Source organism: Vipera berus (genome assembly GCF_964194415.1).
Source record: "Vipera berus genome assembly, chromosome: Z".
NCBI classification, from domain to species: Eukaryota; Metazoa; Chordata; class Lepidosauria; order Squamata; family Viperidae; genus Vipera; species Vipera berus.
Window position 1 is genome coordinate 108583211 of NC_138205.1, and position 18446 is coordinate 108601656.

The 18446-nt window shown below is 46.0% G+C and overlaps 1 protein-coding gene across 5 annotated transcripts in view; it reads left to right on the forward strand.

Moving 5' to 3' along the window:
* Positions 1–647: 647 nt before the first annotated feature.
* Positions 648–18446, forward strand: part of NMT2 (N-myristoyltransferase 2) — a 55733-nt gene continuing 37934 nt past the window's right edge. For 4 of the 5 annotated variants that reach the window (XR_014028477.1, XR_014028478.1, XM_081343777.1 and 1 more), the window contains exon 1: positions 648–797. Coding sequence is in view for 2 of the 5 variants with exons in the window: in XM_081343777.1 (XP_081199903.1) it covers positions 688–797 (110 nt within the window). In the remaining 3 variants the exon portion in view is untranslated. Of the gene's footprint in view, positions 798–822; positions 1089–18446 lie in introns of those variants that run through there. The other variant, XM_081343780.1, reaches the window with a different exon arrangement.

Below are 18446 nucleotides of genomic sequence, written 5' to 3' on the forward strand. Positions count from 1 at the left end.
CCTTGGCAAGAGGGTCATCCCTCCTCTCTCTTCGAAGATTTGCTTCACCCACACACATTATGCATCATCTGAAGCACGGTCCATCGCCCTCTGATAGGAAGAATTATTCCTTGACAGTTTGCCAGCTGCTATTTGGTATTTACTCCGCTCCGTCCCGTGAAAATACATGGCAAATACGCGGCCAGAGCAGAGAAAATGTGAAGCTCCGCTATTCGTCACGTTACATGGTTCCGAAATCCGTTTCGGCCCCTTTCATTTTAGCACGACAGGCTGCTCAACCCTTACGGTTGCCGGACTCGGGCGACGCGCATGAGCTCAGCCACTGTGCTTTTTTCAGCAATCCAGGTTTAAGCGTCGCGGCTTGCGGGGCCAGGCATCGTCGCCTCCTCTCGGTCTAACCTACCCCGGGTGAGCAGCACCCACGGAGTCTGTCGGAAGAGCAGGCAAGCGACGACATTCATTGAGGAGCCACCGTCACGCGCCGTCCCAGCTCCAGCTCCTCGGACGAGCGTCAGGGCAATTGCTACCTGAGGGATGAACCTCCGCCTGACAGGAGCTGAGGGAGTCGGCCGCTAGGAGGCGCTGCTCTGGCGGCTACGGCCCATCAGCCTGCGCGTCGGACCAGCTGCCTTTCATAGGCTCCTGTCGGGGAGTCCCTCCTCCCCTCCCACCCACCTTCTCCCCGTGATGGCGGAGGACAGTGAGTCTGCCGCCAGTCAGCAAAGCCTCGAGCTGGACGATCAGGACACCTGCGGCATCGACGGCGACAATGAGGAGGAGACGGAGCACTCCAAAGGGTAGGGTCGGCGTGGAGGCGCCCGCAGGAGCCGCCGCCGCCCTTCCGATGCTCCTGCCAGTCTGCTCGCCCGGGCTTGCCCAGGAGCTGCAGCGCGTTGCACGAGCGCGCGGTCGGCCCGGCCGGGTCGGGAACTAGCTTGGGAACAGCCTGACCCTGCCCTGAGCCGATTTCCTGCGGCAGGGACGGAGGCAGCTGCAGCAACCCAGGAATGGCGATCAGGGGCGGCCCTCGCGGCGCAGAGGCCACGCGGGTCACGGAGCAGCCTTCCGGGCTGAGGCTTGAGCGCGAGGTGGGAGAGAAGAGCCGCCCCCCTTTGCTGCCGGGGAGGAGGAGGAAGGCGCCAGGCGGGCAGGCTGCGTTTCCCTGCCGTGGGGAGGCTTAGTGGTCGGCGCGTGTCGTTGACACCCGCAGGCTGGCGTCGCTGCCGGGACCGAGGCTTTGGCCTGCCGACTTCCCCCGACGGCTGTCTGCTACGGTTTCCGTGCCAGCCCCCCTCCCGCCGCCCTCCTCCTTTCCTTTGTGACCACCTCCCATCCTTCGCACCGCTCGCCAGGCGGGCAAGAAGCACCCGCGTCGTCGTTTCCCCTTCGGGGAGGGGTGGGTGGGAGCCGGGCTGGAGTGGCGGCGGCCCTTCCCACTGCCCGGCCCTCCTCGGGGGGCGGCTGGCTCGCTCTCGGGATCCCGGGGGCGGCGGGAGGCTGGATCAGCTCCTTAGATCGATCAGTGCGCATCAGAGGAATGGGCTGTGGGGAAGGACGAGGTGACTGACGTGCGCCTTCTGCACATGATCTACATTAGCTGGCCCGGGTTTTGGACTTGCAGGTGTCCTCCGTGGCACATCTCCGATGAAGCGTCTTGGAGGACTCCAAAGCGTTTTTGGTGATGTTCTTCTTGCTCTGACCTGTAATGGATATTTTTCTTTCTGAGGCTTTCTGCTACCATCTCATTCTGTATCTTTAGGATCTCCCCACCCCCCAAAACAGAGCAGAAGAAAAGCATAAATAAATAATAACATCTTTGGGGATGGTGTTATGTGCCTGATTTCACTGTGGGATCCAACTTTAAACTGCTTTTCAATGCCTGGTGAGGTTCAAGCAGATACAGGAGTTTATTTTCCACAGCCAGCCATCCTATAGTGGAAAGGTTTAGGAGACAAAATTTGCAGACAACTTTTTTTTCCAAGTTCTGTGTTAAACCCCAGTGCATACATAAACATTCAGGATACTTGAATGATCGGTTCTAGCTGAAAGACTAGGTTATAATTCACCTTCCTTGGTTGCTATTTAGGGTCTTGTGTGAATCTAGTATTGTAACTTGCAAATTATTGATTAGCATGTTATGTAAAATGAAACAGTTATTTAACAAGCCACGTTAAGCAACCAATGTTTAGAAGTATGCACAAACCATAGTAGGATAAGTAGCTGGCTTCAAATTAATCTGAGGCCATACCAAACATAATGTAGCTTTGCACATTTATGAACTGAGATACTGTTTGGTAGTGCAGTTTATGGCAAAATATATTCTGTTGATCAGGCTGTGGCTTAGTATGTAGTAGCCATTGATAAGTATTTCTTTAAGTTGAAAAGTCTCTTAGAATATGGAGACTACGTGCATTGCTTCCATTAAAGAAATCATATATTTATTTTGGCTCATTCAAGGATTTTAAAGGAGAGAGCAGATGTTATTATATTGATGTTTATAAATTTCCCATGTTTTCTCAATATGCTAGTCTTTCTTACCAGGAGAAACAATTTGGCAAAATACCGAGTTTTTCTATCAGAGCTAGGAACTTTCTTCTGATAAATGTTCCTCTTCAGAGAGCTTATGCTTTGAGAATTGAATTCAGGTTCTGTTGAAGTTAATCCAAAGTCTTAAAATGGGGGAACTGTTTTAGGACACTGAAACAAATAGGCAGTGTTTTGCTTTGACTACAATGTTTTGCAAATTCAGTTATTGTGGTTTAATTGTTAAGTCCTACATTTATATGGAAAATGTAGCTTTACATGTTGCTATTTAATTTTTAGTATGAGCATAGAAACCTTGATGAGAAAAATCATATGCTTCTATATTCAGATACCATACCGAATTATAAATCTTAGACATATTCTATTATAATTTATTGTGAAGATTTAGTTCTTGATTAGTACATATTTCAGTGTTTATCATGAAAACTCAGAATATGGAAATACTTGAGTAAATTGTGGTTAATTCAATCATGGACAAACACGTTATTGAAATAATTGCTACTCATTTAGGCTAAGTGCTGTAAAATAGGGCTACAATTCTTCAGGATGTCTTCTAGCTTTACTAAGACCTTTTGTATGTGAAGCACATGACCTGTCACCTACCCAATCTTGTTTATTCCAGGTGTGTTGGGATCTAATGCTTAGTAAGAGTAAGAAATCTAGGAATTATAGACTGGCACATCTGCTACCTGCTTAGAGCCTCTGGGAGTAGGCAGCATATCATTGAAAAAGAGAGATAAAAGAAATAAACAAGGCAGCACTGCATAAATTCTGAATTCTAAAAATATAAGCAAATTGTATTCAGTATGAATGATACAAAGCACTTTAGAAATTGACTATTAATTAAAAATATCTCATTTTGAAACTTAGAAAACTGACAATTATTTATAGTTTGTTTTTCTTTTTTAAATCAGACCAGTACTTTGATATGTTGTGTTTTTCTTATCACATAGGCTTGCCCACACCCTGATATCACTTACGGAAACATCTACAGTAGTATGAGAAATGTTTCTAAAATTAAACACATATGTATATAGTATAAGTAATCTAAAGAAGTAGGAAACAAGTTTAATTTGATGCTTAGCCATGGTACTATAAAACAAATTTGCAGAGGTTACACTTTCGCTTTGCTTTTGAAATAAGATTTGATATGATTATATTGCTTTGTATTATATTGAATAATAATAATGGTGCTCTTTGAGTCCATGTAGCCAATTCCTATGTGAATTACATGCAAAGTAGAAAAATGGTCATACTATTGAACGGATACTAGATAGTACCTGTTCACTGAAATATAATGTTTTTGTCATATAGGTCAGTAGTCCCCAAACTTTCCAATTCTGCAGACTGGCAGGGGTGGGGGAGAGAGGATGGTTTTGTTCCTCCACTTGCGCAAATGGAACTTTGCATAGCTTGCACACTCGCCTGCTGCTTGCGTGGTTGGTTCTGAATGGGTTGTGGCCCAGTACTGGATCAGGGGTTAGGGACCTGTGTTTCCTTATGCTTCTCCCTCTGTTTGACTTGCTGTAAAAAAGGAGAGAAAGATAAAGTGGCAGCATAATAGCTTGGGTTGGTAGCATGAAAAGTTCTGTATAAAAACACCCTTATATGGGGTTAGGTTTTATTAACTTAAGTAAGGTTTGCTTCTGAATAATTGTAGACAGTTGTATGATCAACATAAAAAAGTAGAAGGTAGAGACCAATCACTTATATATTCATAGTCTCATCTAGTTAGAAGGGACCTTAACAGTCATCTAATCCTTAGAATTCATCCACCTGCTCAGTGTACGGTCTGCTACAGCAGGGCTTTTCAACTGGTGGTACGTGTACCACTGGTGGTATTTTGGCATCTGGCAGGTGGTACGCAACCGTCCTAGAGAAGTGGTAGTGGGGGGTGGGGAGGAATGAGCTGAAGCGGCGGCAGCGTTGCACAAGCCTAAGGGAGAGACAGCTGGAGCTGCAGGGCTGTCGGGCCTCAGCAGAAGTCCCAGGATCAGCACCAGGCTCTGGCTGATTGGCACTTCCGAATGCAGTGCGTAGCTGGAGGTGGACGGAAAAGGAGAGGGGAGAGAGGAAAGGATGTAAAGAGATGAGGTTTGGGCGAGAAAGGGCCAGTGAGGGGCTGCCCCTGCCTCGCCCCTGGGCGCACGCACAGGGGCCACCGAGAGCCCGGCATCCCTACTGAGCACTCAGAAAGAAAACAAGCAAGCCCAGGCTGACTAGGTGCTGATTTACAACCTTGTATCTACCACCAAAGCCAGAATGCACTCAGCCTTAGATCCGTGGGGCAGCCCTGGAACCAGCAAGGAGCCACCTGGTTGCCTCAGCACCGCCCGCACCCCGCTCCCTGGGTGCTTGCGCAGGAAGCAGTGATAGAGCATGCAGGCCTGGCATCCCTGCGGACCGTGCTCTCAGCGCTTTGCAGATTCATTTTTTTAAGCTACCCGAGGCTCCGGGCAAGAGGTTTCCCATTCAGACCTCTCCTCCCTGTCATTGCCTCTGTGCCTGAAGGGCCTTTGTGTGGCTCTCAGCTCACCTCTCCCAGGCTTGTGCACGGTGTTTGTGTGTGTCTGTTTGTGCATGCGCTTGCAGCCTCACACTGTGACATTGGGGAGGAAAAAAAGGAAGAGATAAAGAAACTGCGATGGGAGCTTCTTGCAGCCTTCCACAGGGCTGAGGGCGGGAGCTGAGAGAAAGAAACAAGTACTCCAAAAAAAACCCCAGCTTTCATTAGTTTGCAGCCTGCCATCGCAGAAGGTCTCTGTTGAGGGCGCGGGGCTGCAAAGGGTGAGACCCCCCCCCACATGCGTACACACACACAAACATGTGCATAGGTCTGGGAGAGGTGAGCTGAGAGCCACACGGAGGCAATGACGGAGAGGGGTCAAAATAGGAAGCCTCTGCGCTACCTGCCTGTTGCCATCACTGACTGGAGCCTCTGGCACCTTAAAAAAAAGAGAGGGAGGGAGGGAGGAAGGAAGGAAGGAGTCAGGGAAGGAGGGAGGGAGTCAGGGAAGGAGGGAGGGAGACGCAGCTTAAAAAAGGGGAGGAAGGGAGGGAGGGAAGGAAGGAGGAAGGGAGAGGCAACTTGGTTGGAAATGCCCCAGTTCAAAGGAGAAAACAATTTTGTGTTCTGTTTTGTCACAGACAGAACTTTATTTTATTTATTTTTTTATTTTATTTCCATTTATATCCCGCCCTTCTCCGAAGACTCAGGGCGGCTTACAAGCTTAGCAGTAGCCTTCATTCTATGTATATCCAAGTTAACATTGGTATTCTTGAATTGTGAGCTCTTAGGGAAGTATCCCCTCCGTGTGTTGCTAACAGCCATTTCCAGTGGAGAAAAAAGGGCAAAGCAGACTGAGGAAAAGTATTTTCCTTTGCTATATTTTCAGCCTGAATTAGACCAAGGCTGGCTCCCTACAAGAGAGCCCTTTTAAGGATTATGTATTAATAGAAAAGCAACTAAGCTACCTCTGTTCCTAAACGCTAAAGCTGTTGCACATAAAAAATGGAGGAGCTCTGATCAACTGTCAAAGCACCATTTTGACAGTTTTGCTGTACTGTTGCCTGTGGACGCCCCCACTAAATGCAAGCACGGAATAAACTGAGCCTGGTTTGTTCTCAGTCTTTTTAAGTGGCCACAAACTACTAGCAAAAGTGGCATTTGATCCCAAGGCAAGGAGGCATGTTTCCCCTTTTGCATTTGAGCATCCAAGAAGGGATGGCAAAGGAGAAAGTGAAAGAGGAAAGATAAAGAAAAATAAGGAAAGAGGGGAAGAGAGCAAGGAAGGAAAAAGAAAGAAAAAGGGGAGGGAAGAAGAAAGAAAGGAGAACGAAGAGGGAAAGGAAAAAAGAAAAGGGAAGAAGGAAGGAGATTATAATGAGAGGGAGGGAAACTGAGGGAAGTCCTGACTTAACACTTGGCACCAGCAGCCCTGCTGCCCTTTTACCATCCCCTTGCCCCCTTCTCCTAGCCTGCCCTGGTGGTTTCCCATCATATTGCAAAGGATGCTTTGGTTACAAAGCTGGGTCTCCTCACAGGGAGAGGGAGTGGGCCTCCCTCTGACCCATGCGCTTTGCCCTCCTGCACCCAACATGAGCAACCAGGCCAAGGAGAGTGAGCGCAGCTGCAGCAGCAGCAGCAGCCTCAAGAAGGAGGTAAGCGCAGCTGGGTGCCCCCTCAGGGAAGTGGGGCTGGACTGAGTTGAGCTGCAAGGTTCTGGTGGCCCAGGAGCTCAAGGGCTGGGTGCTTGTCCTCTGCTGCCCAGGGCTCTTGGCAGCCCGCACCACTGTCCGTGTTGTGATTCAGGGTCAGCCTGTGGGTTCGGCAGTTGGGTCGGACGACTCAGAGGAGGAGGAGGAGGGGGTGTTGAAGAACTTGCTGAGGGGATTGGACAGCTTGATGAGAGCCCCCAGCCAGGCCCCTCTCATCTGGTCACGACGCAGACCCAGCTGTGTGAGCCTGACAGCGTGGATGAAGATGACCCACAGCTGGCCCTGTTCAAGGATGCCCGACGCAGGAGGCAGTCAATCAGGAGTAAACAGAGGAAGGCATTGGGGCTCCTCGGAAGGAGGCAGAGAGAGGCCACGCCCTGAACTGTATTTAAGGGGAATGTGTGGGAGGGCTGGTTTGCTGAAGGCAACCGCTTGGAAAGTTCCTGTTTCATAGCTCCTGTTTCATGGTTGGTGTCTTGTCTTGCTCTGTTTTATGTGAATAAATTTGGCAGGCTTTATTCCAGCCTCTTGCCTGCTTTTGCTGCAGGGCCGGTAGCAGGCTGGTACAGAACAGTCCGCGAGTTCCCCGCATGGACCAAGAGGGACGGTGAGGCTTCTCGGATGGACCACGCCCTGGTGCCCACCCCCGTTTCACTCCCCCTCCACTGGAGACCCCTGGATCCCCCCACAGCCCTGCCCCCCCACAGGTGCCCCCAACTAGAAATGTTGAGCTGGCCACACACCCCAGCCAATGACTCTGCTTGTCAAAAGGTTGGAAAAGGGAATCATATGGTCCTGGGACTATGACCATCAGAAATATGAATCAGTTGCCAAGCATCCAAATGTAAATCACATGTCCCTGGGGATGCTGCAACAGTCATAAGTGTGAAAAATGGTCATATGTCACATTTTTCAGTGCCATTGTAACTTCGAACAGTCACCAAGTGAACTGTTGTAAGTCAAGGACTACCTGTACTTTATCACTTTTTTCCTTTTTTTTTTTTTTTGGTCATCATGTTTTTGACACCCTGCTAGGTGACTGATGGTACTCGAATATTGCCATATCCTAAAAGTTGTACCATCGGTAAAAATGTTGAAAAACCCTGTGTTACAGCATCTCTGACAGATGATCATCAACCTCTGGTTGAAGAATTCCAGAGGAGGAGAAATCACAGTTCGTATAATGTCCTGTTCTGTTGACTGAGATCTAATACAATTATGAAATTCTTCCTTAGTCTGCTCTAATGGTGGCTAATGTCTATGTTACAGCAACCCTTTAGATATTTGAAAACTCTTATATATCTTTCCCTCAGTGGTCTCTTCTGTAAGCTAAAAATATACCGAACCTTTAGCCACTCCTTATGGTACTTGGTTTCTTCACTGTCTTCTTGGGCTTTCCAATTTTCTCTGTTGTTTTAGAACTGTGATGGCCAGAATAGAATAGAATTATTTCCCATGATCTAGAATTTGCATATCAGTTAATACACCAAAGAGAGCATTTATCTTTTTAGCACCCAAATTACACCTCAAAACACTCCTATTCCACCAGGCTGACCTGGACTGACAGGCATTTTAATTATATTTACAATTTTTAATTTATTTTTAATTTTTAATTTTAATTTATTGCACAGATGATTTTAAATTTAATTTTTATCTTAATTTCTGTACTTATTATATGTTTTGTTGTTAGCCGCCCTGAGTCCTTTGGGAGATAGGGCGGGATATAAATCCCATTAATAAATATTGTTGCTTGGAAAAACAATATGAACATGACTTTGTGGTCTCCAGGAGTTAAGGGAGAGTTTGATAAAATAAAGAACTGCTGGCAGTTGCAACTTAATTTACTTAATTTGCAAATTAAATTTACAACTTATTTACAACTTAATTGGTTTCTGCCTCTAATTGGTTTATATCCTACATGTTGTTCAGTGCCTCCTAAATCAAGGGAGCACAACTCAGGCCTTTAAAATGACATATGGAAAGGTGATGCACACTTGGAAAATAGTAGAAAGTACTAAATTTGATTCTAGTACATTAAAATACACATCCAGTTTAAATGTACTTCCCTTCTGGAAGGGAAGTACATTACAACTTCTGGAAGTCTCAGAGAGCTGCTGCCTCATGGTGCACATCCCGGTTCTGAACTTATTGGAAACAGTATTATGAAGCACACAATGCAAGAATCAGAAATAAACATCAATGCCATCATATAGCATAACTCTAATGAGCAATTGGAGTCTGGCTTAGATCTCTGCAACATTTTGAGCTGAAGCAAAATTTCCACACATATATTCATATTCCAGGCTGTTTTTCTCAGTGAACACAACATTCATTCTAAACTCTTTTTTTTTAATACAAGTTTTATTTATTTTTTAATATTTACATATACATGTATTTGTGAAGCAATATGGTGGTTGGGTAGTCAAAATAACAATTTGTAAATAGTTCAGGTCACATCAACAGGCATTCCCTCTCTGATTCCCTTAGTTATCACGTAGTCAAAATAGTCAAGTTAATACACTTCTAGTTTTATCTAATCAATTAACAAAATTTTCAATATATTTTCACTAATACATATCAATATCCTGTTTTTAAATTTTATCTAATTGCAATAGAATATTCTAGAATAGCCTATAGTATACAAAAGAAAGCTTAATTTTTGGGTAACCCACTTACATTGTTTGTTACAGAACATTCTTATGTTTTACCATTAAAGTCTAGTTTTCATCTTAACAAATCACCCATTATTAGAAGTATATTTTTATCTTAACCATTCAACAATTATTAAAATACTATCTTTTATAAATAAAATTCTAGATTCTATAATATAGTTCAAAAGTAACAACTAATATATTCTATAAGTCATCTTAACCATACATCAATTGTTAAAATACTATCTTTTGATATATCATTCCAAATTCTATAATATAATTCAGAATTATATTCTAAGAGCTTACTTTTGTTTTCCCTTACAGATCTAAAAGCTAAATGTAGAATCAGTTATATTTTTTAGAGATTCCCCTTAATCCATTGAAAGGTATTTTTATATACTTACCTTATGTCCGGTCAGAACTTGAAAATAACATTTAACGTAGCACAGTATTTAAACAAAATGATCCGGTTAAGATCTGCATATGTGGGACTGATTGGGGTAGATTGCAAGGGCGACTCCGAAATATAATGTTATCATATTTTATCTATATCTTAAATTATTGTACATTATTACAGTTTCATTTTAGATTGTATTTTATTACTATTTCATCTTAAATTGTATTTTATTTTAATTCCATTTTAAATTGTATTTTATCAAATTCCATTTTAAATTGTATTTTATCAAATTCCATTTTAAATTGTATTTTATCAAATTCCATTTTAAATTGTATTTCATCAAATTCCATTTTGGATTGCTTTTATCAAGTTTTGGTGACAGTTTGTTGCTGGAACTTTGCACTTTGATATGGCCCAAGGGCTAATCAATAAAGTTGTTGTTGTATTTTTATATTCTATCTTTAGGAATCCCCAAAAAGAAACAAGTTCAGTTTTTTAAATCTAACTCTTGCCTTCCTTTTGTGCCAATCAGGCTTCCCTCTTGGCATCTTTAAATTCTCAAATGTATCTTCCTTTCTTCCTATAGCCCAGGGGTCGGCAACCTAAAAAAGGAAAAGAGCCACTGGGAACCGGTTCCATCACAAATTAAAAAAAGTGGGAGCCGCGTGCGTGTGTCCATGCACGCGCATGCGCAAAAAAGTTTTGCGCATGCGCAAAACGGTTTTTTGCACATGCGCGGACTCATGCGGTTGCCATTTTTTTAAAAAAGTGAGATGGAACCGGTTCCCAGTTGCCCGACGGTGACGGCCCGTCTGCAAAGCTGCCGCTTTCAGCAGCTTTGCAGACGGGCCGCGGCAGCTTCCTCAAAGAGCAGCGCCCCTGCCCATTCTGAGAGGTGCGCGCGCACCTCTCAGAATGGGCAGGGGTGCTGCTCTTTGAGGAAGCTGTAGCGGCCCGTCTGCAAAGCTGCCGAAAGCGGCAGCTTCGGAGACAGGCCGCTACAGCTTCCTCAAAGAGCAGCATCTCTGCCCGTTCGCGCGGAGGTACGCGCGCACCTCTGGTCGTTTGGAGAGGTGCGCGCGCACCTCTCAGAATGGGCAGGGGCGCTGCTCTTTGAGGAAGCTGTAGCGGCCCGTCTGCAAAGCTGCCGAAAGCGGCAGCTTTGGAGACGGGCCGCTACAGCTTCCTCAAAGAGCGGCACCTCTGCCCGTTCGCGCGGATGTACGCGCGCACCTCTCCAAAGGTTTGGGGAGGTGCGCACGCACCTCTCCAAACGGGCGGTGCCACTCTCCATTTGGAGAGGTGCGCACGCACCACTGCCCATTCAAAGAGGTGCGCGCGCACCGGGCGGCTGGGAGCCGCAGGAGACGGCTCAAAGAGCCGCATGCGGCTCCGGAGCCGCGGGTTGCCGACCTGTGCTATAGCCCTTATTTGAATCCAGGGAATGTATCCAAATGTCCTCCGCGCAGACCTGCCGACGTTTGGGGAGGTTTGGGCGCCTCCCCAAACCTCCCCAAACGTCGGCAGGTCTCCGTTCCTCCTGCCGACGTTTGGGGAGGTTTGGGCACCACCCCAAACCTCCCCAGGTCTCCGTTCCTCCGCGCAGACCTGCCGACGTTTGGGGAGGTTTGGGCGCCTCCCCAAACCTCCCCAGGTCTCCGTTCCTCCTGCCGACTGATCTAATGACAACTACAGTCATGGCCGAAATTGTTGGCACCCTAGAAATATTTCCAGAAAATCAAGTATTTCTCACAGAAAAGTATTGCAGGAACACATGTTTTGCTATACACAGGTTTATTCCCTTTGTGTGTACTGGAACACAACAAAAAAGGGAGGAAAAAAAGCAAATTGGACATAATGTCAAACAAAACTCCAAAAATGGGCCGGATAAAATTATTGGCACCCTTTCAAAATTGTGGATAAACAAGATTGTTTCAAGCATGTGATGCTCCTTTAAACTCACCTTGGGCAAGTAACAGGTGTGGGCAATATAAAAATCACACCTGAAAGCAGATAAAAAGGAGAGAAGTTCACTTAGTCTTTGCATTGTGTGTCTGTGTGTGCCACGCTAAGCATGGACAACAGAAAGAGGAGAAGAGAACTGTCTGAGGACTTGAGAACCAAAATTGTGGACAAATATCAACAATCTCAAGGTTACAAGTCCATCTCCACAGATCTAGATTTGCCTTTGTCCACAGTGCGCAACATTATCAAGAAGTTTGCAACCCATGGCACTGTAGCTAATCTCCCTGGTCATGGACGGAAGAGAAAAATTGATGAAAGGTTGCAATGCAGGATAGTCCGGATGGTGGATAAGCAGCCCCAAACAAGTTCCAAAGGAATGCAAGCTGTCCTGCAGGCTCAGGGAGCATCAGTGTCAGCGCGAACTATCCGTCGACATTTAAATGAAATGAAACACTATGGCAGGAGACCCAGGAGGACCCCACTGCTGACACAGAGACATAAAAAAGCAAGATTACAGTTTGCCAAAATGTACTTGAGTAAGCCAAAATCCTTCTGGGAAAACGTCTTGTGGACAGATGAGACCAAGATAGAGCTTTTTGGTAGAGCACATCATTCTACTGTTTACCGAAAACGAAATGAGGCCTACAAAGAAAAGAACACAGTACCTACAGTGAAATGTGGTGGAGGTTCAATGATGTTTTGGGGTTGTTTTGCTGCCTCTGGCACTGGGTGCCTTGAATGTGTGCAAGGCATCATGAAATCTGAGGATTACCAAAGGATTTTGGGTCGCACTGTAGAGCCCAGTGTCAGAAAGCTGGGTTTGCGTCCGAGATCTTGGGTCTTCCAGCAGGACAATGACCCCAAACATACGTCAAAAAGCACCCAGAAATGGATGGCAAGAAAGCGCTGGAGAGTTCTGAAGTGGCCAGCAATGAGTACAGATCTGAATCCCATTGAACACCTGTGGAGAGATCTTACAATTGCTGTTGGGAAAAGGTGCCCTTCCAATAAGAGAGACCTGGAGCAGTTTGCAAAGGAAGAGTGGTCCAAAATTCTGGGTGAGAGGTGTAAGAAGCTTATTGATGGTTATAGGAAGCGACTGATTTCAGTTATTTTTTCCAAAGGGTGTGCAACCAAATATTAAGTTAAGGGTGCCAATAATTTTGTCCAGCCCATTTTTGGAGTTTTGTTTGACATTATGTCCAATTTGCTTTTTTTCCTCCCTTTTTTTCTTGTGTTCCAATACACACAAAGGGAATAAACCTGTGTATAGCAAAACATGTGTTTCTGCAATACTATTCTGTGAGAAATACTTGATTTTCTGGGAAAATTTCTGGGGTGCCAACAATTTCGGCCATGACTGTAGTTGTCATTAGATCAGTCAAGTCTTTTTGTTCTTCCAATTCTATCTGGGTTAGGTAGAAAGTAGTAGCTGGTGTTATGGTTGTCATTTGATTAGTTGAATTCTCAATATAGTGTATTTGAAGGCTTTAGTGTCTTCACTCTTACTACTGCTTTCTTCAGGTGCTGATGCTTTTTGAGTTGTAAGTTTTGTAGTTGCCATTAAAGTTTGGACTTTAAGGTTTTCTGTAGGTTGCTTTTGTTGTTCTTTGAAATCTCCTATTTTAGTGTTAGTTTCCACTTCTATTTGGTTTTGGGTTATCTTTTGCTCATTTAAAATCAGAATTTGATTTGGTGGCTTTGAGTTGTCAGATTTTTCTTGCAGTTTGGCTTTAATTTGCTCTGTCATTGCCAAAATCATGTCCAGTATCAATTTATAGTCAAGTGGTGGGATATATTCATCCATTTTGTTATTGTTTGCAGCTAAATCTTCCATGAAGGCTATTTTAATAAGAATCAAGGATTATCCACCTCCAAAAGAGTTGTATTCAGTGCCAGGTGTTCCCACACTTATCTTTTTAGAATAATGTCAAGGACAGCTCTGTTATTCAGTCATCTCTCACAACAGAAAAAAGAAATTTAGTTGCTGTACCAGGTTTTGCCACAAGATGTCATCAATAACATATAAAATGTAAAAACTTTCTTCTTTTTTTCCCAAATTTATATAGAATTTTTGTAACAGTCCAATTTTTTCCTTTTCATAGCTTAGAGAGAAAATAGGATAGTGGATCCCCAGCAGAAAATAGTAAATTTTAGTAAATACAGATGAAATTGCTTAGATTCTTTGCTGAATTAATTAAATTTCTTTTAAAGCTTTAAGGCTTTAAGATTTGTTCCCAGAGTAGATATTCGCTGTTTTTTCAAAAGATGGGAAAAGAAATTTTCAGGAAAATCCCACAGGAAGATGGTTAAGGGAATAGGAAAGGTAAAGGCTCACCCAGGTCCTCCAGATTGCTTCTTAGTGCTGGGTAGTGCTTTTGGCTTTTGGCAGGGAGTGGCTTAGTGATCGGTCATCTTTATGGCCGGTCTCTTCTTCGGGCCAAAGGAAATTGTCCTGGATTCAAGCAGAGGGCTGCCACCCTTCCGCGATCGCAGGGAAGTCCTCCTCTCGGTAATCGCCCCTCCAGGGTGATTTTTGACCCTTTTCAGGGTCCTCCAAAAAAGAAAGAAAGAGACGGCAGGTAGTGGACTGTTCCTGCACGTCCAGAAGCGCCGTACATGCGAACCGGAAGCCCATTCTAAATTCTTTTGCTCAGCTATCTAGTATTTAGGTGGTATCACTTTCGTCTAATTCCCTCACTTGTGCATGTCCTCTTAAATCCTTGGGGAAGAATTTTGGGTGCCATTCATCTCTGGTTCCATCGCATCTTCAAGGAGGTCAGAGAAAAGCCCACTTTGAAAACTGCTGCCAAGCATTATAGAAGTACAGTAGTGAGCTTGTATAGAGCAATGGTGCCCTTTGTTCTCATTAGAACAAGGACAGGCAACCTTTTAATGGCAAGGTAACATTTGGGGGAGGGCTGCAAATAAGGAGATGAAGAGTCAAAGCCAGCATACTAGAAGGTTGATTCAGAATTGTCTGGTTTCTCATGGGAGTCAGGAGTTTCAATTAGGAGTTTATTTTCAATTGTGTTATGCTTCATTTTAGGGCCTATGCTGCTATTTGTGTGCATCCCCTGCCTTAGAAGTGTAGCAGGTCACATAGCTGAGACTGGAAAAAACTTGAGGTATTTTTTAAAAAATAGTTTGACAAATACATGCACTTCATGGATCTCAGTGCCTTTTACATTTAGAAGTGATAAAGATGGCAATGTGGACTGTCATTTTTTGTACTCTCTATTTATGATGACAATGTAGATACTTACTGCAAGGAGGTTGAGGGGTTGGTGAACTGATGTAAGAAAAACAGCCTAGTTTTAAATACCGGAAAAACCAAAGAGATCATTGTTGATTTCAGAAAAGGCAGACACAGTCACACTTCTCTGTGCATTAATGATTCACCTGTGGAGAGGGTTACCAGGGTCAAATAACTGGGTGTGCAGCTGACAAGTAGGCTGGCTTGGGTGCTCAACAGCGAGACACTGGTAAAGCAGGCACAGCAGCGCCTGCATTTTCTGCATCGCATGAGAAAAGCACATCTTCCTTCTCCTATCCTTACCACTTTCTACAGGGGGACGATCGAGAGCATCCTGTCATACAGCATCACAGTCTGGTTTGGAAGCATCACTGCTTCAGACAGGAAGGCGGTGCAGAGAGTGGTGAGGATGGCCAAAAAAAATCATTGGCAGTTCCCTCCGAAGCAGAACATCCAGATTCAGCCATAGTTTCATTCCATGCAGCATCAACCTTGTGAACTCTCAGGCTTCCTCCTTCCATTATATATTCAAGATGGACAGTATTTAATATTTATTTGTTATGTATAATGTAGGGGTGTGGGTCTATACTTATGTTGTATATAGTATGTTTAGGTGTGTGTCATGTATGTGTTCCACTTTGAGAGTAGGCAACTAAATTTCATTTTTTATGTGTGCTGTTGTGCCCACAGTAAAAAAGGACAATAAAGCTTATCTTATCTTAATCTTATCCTCTTATCTTACTTTCTTATCTTATCTTACCTTACCTTATCTATCTCATCTTATAGCTTGCCTTACCTTACCTTACCTTACCTTATATCTTATCTTATCTCTTATCTTATCCTATCTCATCTCATCTTATCTTATCTTATCTCTTATCCTATCCTATCCTATCTCATCTCATCTCATCTTATCTTTTTAAATCTCTTGCTAAGAGATTTAAAGAAATCCTCCCTAAATTTCCAGTCTTCTCTGAAGCCACGCTCATTGACAGTTACTGAATTCTTGTCCAACACATTGGGATGACATGGGCATATACTGTAAAGAGTTTTTCCTGATTGTGAAGGAAACAAGTAGATGAGACAGTCGGGAAAGTTGCTTCTTATGATGACAAGATATGTTATCTCTAAAATTCCAAAATTAATAGACAACAATTTAATAAATGTTTTTGTTTGGTAGTTAGTTTTTAACAAGTGGCTTCAGTATGATTATTAACAATTCATAGAGGGAGGGAGGAAGAAACAAGATGAGATTTTGTCATCTTAGCCAGAAGTCCAGTTTGGTCTGGGATTTTAGATTTAAAATTTAAAATTTTACATTTTAGAATGTGTTTTATTGTTTAGGGCTACTTGGTTTAATTTATTTTAATTTTTCTATATTATGTGTTGTATATAGTGTTTTAATTGCCCTGTACACTGCCCCAAGTCCTTCGGGAGAGGGGCGGTATATAAATCCAAATAATAAATAAATAAATAAATAGTCTGATAGCAACAAATATTTCAAGGTTTTTCTGAAGTGATTTGTAAAATTCATATACTAAAACTGAATTGAGTAACTGGAATTACCGTATATACTTGAGTATAAGCCGAATTTTTCAGCCCACTTTTTGGGCTGAAAAATTCCACTTCGGCTTATACTCCAGTCAACAAAAAAACTTACCGAGGACTTGTGCGCGGCCGAGGCTTTGGTGCTATCGGGATCGCGCGCACCTCTCCCAAGCCACCGCCGTCCGAGACCTGCCGAAGTTTGGGGAGGTGCGCGCGCACCTCCCCAAACCTCCCCAAATGGCAGGTCTCCGTTCCTCCGCGCCCTGCCTGCCTGCTTCTTTCCGCAGCGGAAAGAAGCAGGCAGGCAGGGCGCGGAGGAACGGAGACCTGCCGACGTTTGGGGAGGTTTGGGCGCCTCCCCAAACCTCGGCAGGTCTCCGTTCCTCCTGCCGACGTTTGGGGAGGTTTGGGCGCCTCCCCAAACCTCCCCAGGTCTCTGTTCCTCCGCGCAGACCTGCCGACGTTTGGGGAGGTTTGGGCGCCTCCCCAAACCTCCCCAAACGTCGGCAGGTCTCCGTTCCTCCTGCCGACGTTTGGGGAGGTTTGGGCACCTCCCCAAACCTCCCCAGGTCTCCGTTCCTCCGCGCAGACCTGCCGACGTTTGGGGAGGTTTGGGCGCCTCCCCAAACCTCCCCAGGTCTCCGTTCCTCCTGCCGACGTTTGGGGAGGTTTGGGCGCCTCCCCAAACCTCCCCAGGTCTCCGTTCCTCCGCGCAGACCTGCCGACGTTTGGGGAGGTTTGGGCGCCTCCCCAAACCTCCCCAAACGTCGGCAGGTCTCCGTTCCTCCTGCCGACGTTTGGGGAGGTTTGGGCGCCTCCCCAAACCTCCCCAGGTCTCCATTCCTCCGCGCAGACCTGCCGACGTTTGGGGAGGTTTGGGCGCCTCCCCAAACCTCCCCAGGTCTCCGTTCCTCCTGCCGACGTTTGGGGAGGTTTGGGCGCCTCCCCAAACCTCCCCAGGTCTCTGTTCCTCCGCGCAGACCTGCCGACATTTGGGGAGGTTTGGGCGCCTCCCCAAACCTCCCCAGGTCTCCGTTCCTCCTGCCGACGTTTGGGGAGGTTTGGGCACCTCCCCAAACCTCCCCAGGTCTCCGTTCCTCCGCACAGACCTGCCGACGTTTGGGGAGGTTTGGGCGCCTCCCCAAACCTCCCCAAACGTCGGCAGGTCTCCATTCCTCCTGCCGACGTTTGGGGAGGTTTGGGCGCCTCCCCAAACCTCCCCAGGTCTCCGTTCCTCCGCGCAGACCTGCCGACGTTTGGGGAGGTTTGGGCGCCTCCCCAAACCTCCCCAGGTCTCCGTTCCTCCGCGCAGACCTGCCGACGTTTGGGGAGGTTTGGGCGCCTCCCCAAACCTCCCCAGGTCTCCGTTCCTCCTGCCGACGTTTGGGGAGGTTTGGGCGCCTCCCCAAACCTCCCCAAACGTCGGCAGGTCTCCGTTCCTCCTGCCGACGTTTCGGGAGGTTTGGGCGCCTCCCCAAACCTCCCCAGGTCTCCGTTCCTCCGCGCAGACCTGCCGACGTTTGGGGAGGTTTGGGCGCCTCCCCAAACCTCCCCAGGTCTCCGTTCCTCCGCGCAGACCTGCCAACGTTTGGGGAGGTTTGGGCGCCTCCCCAAACCTCCCCAGGTCTCCGTTCCTCCTGCCGACGTTTGGGGAGGTTTGGGCACCTCCCCAAACCTCCCCAGGTCTCCGTTCCTCCGCACAGACCTGCTGACGTTTGGGGAGGTTTGGGCGCCTCCCCAAACCTCCCCAAACGTCGCGCAGACCTGCCGACGTTTGGGGAGGCGCCCAAACCTTCCCAAACGGCAGGTCTGTGTGGAGGAACGGAGACCTGGGGAGGTTTGGGGAGGTGCCCAAACCTCCCCAAACGTC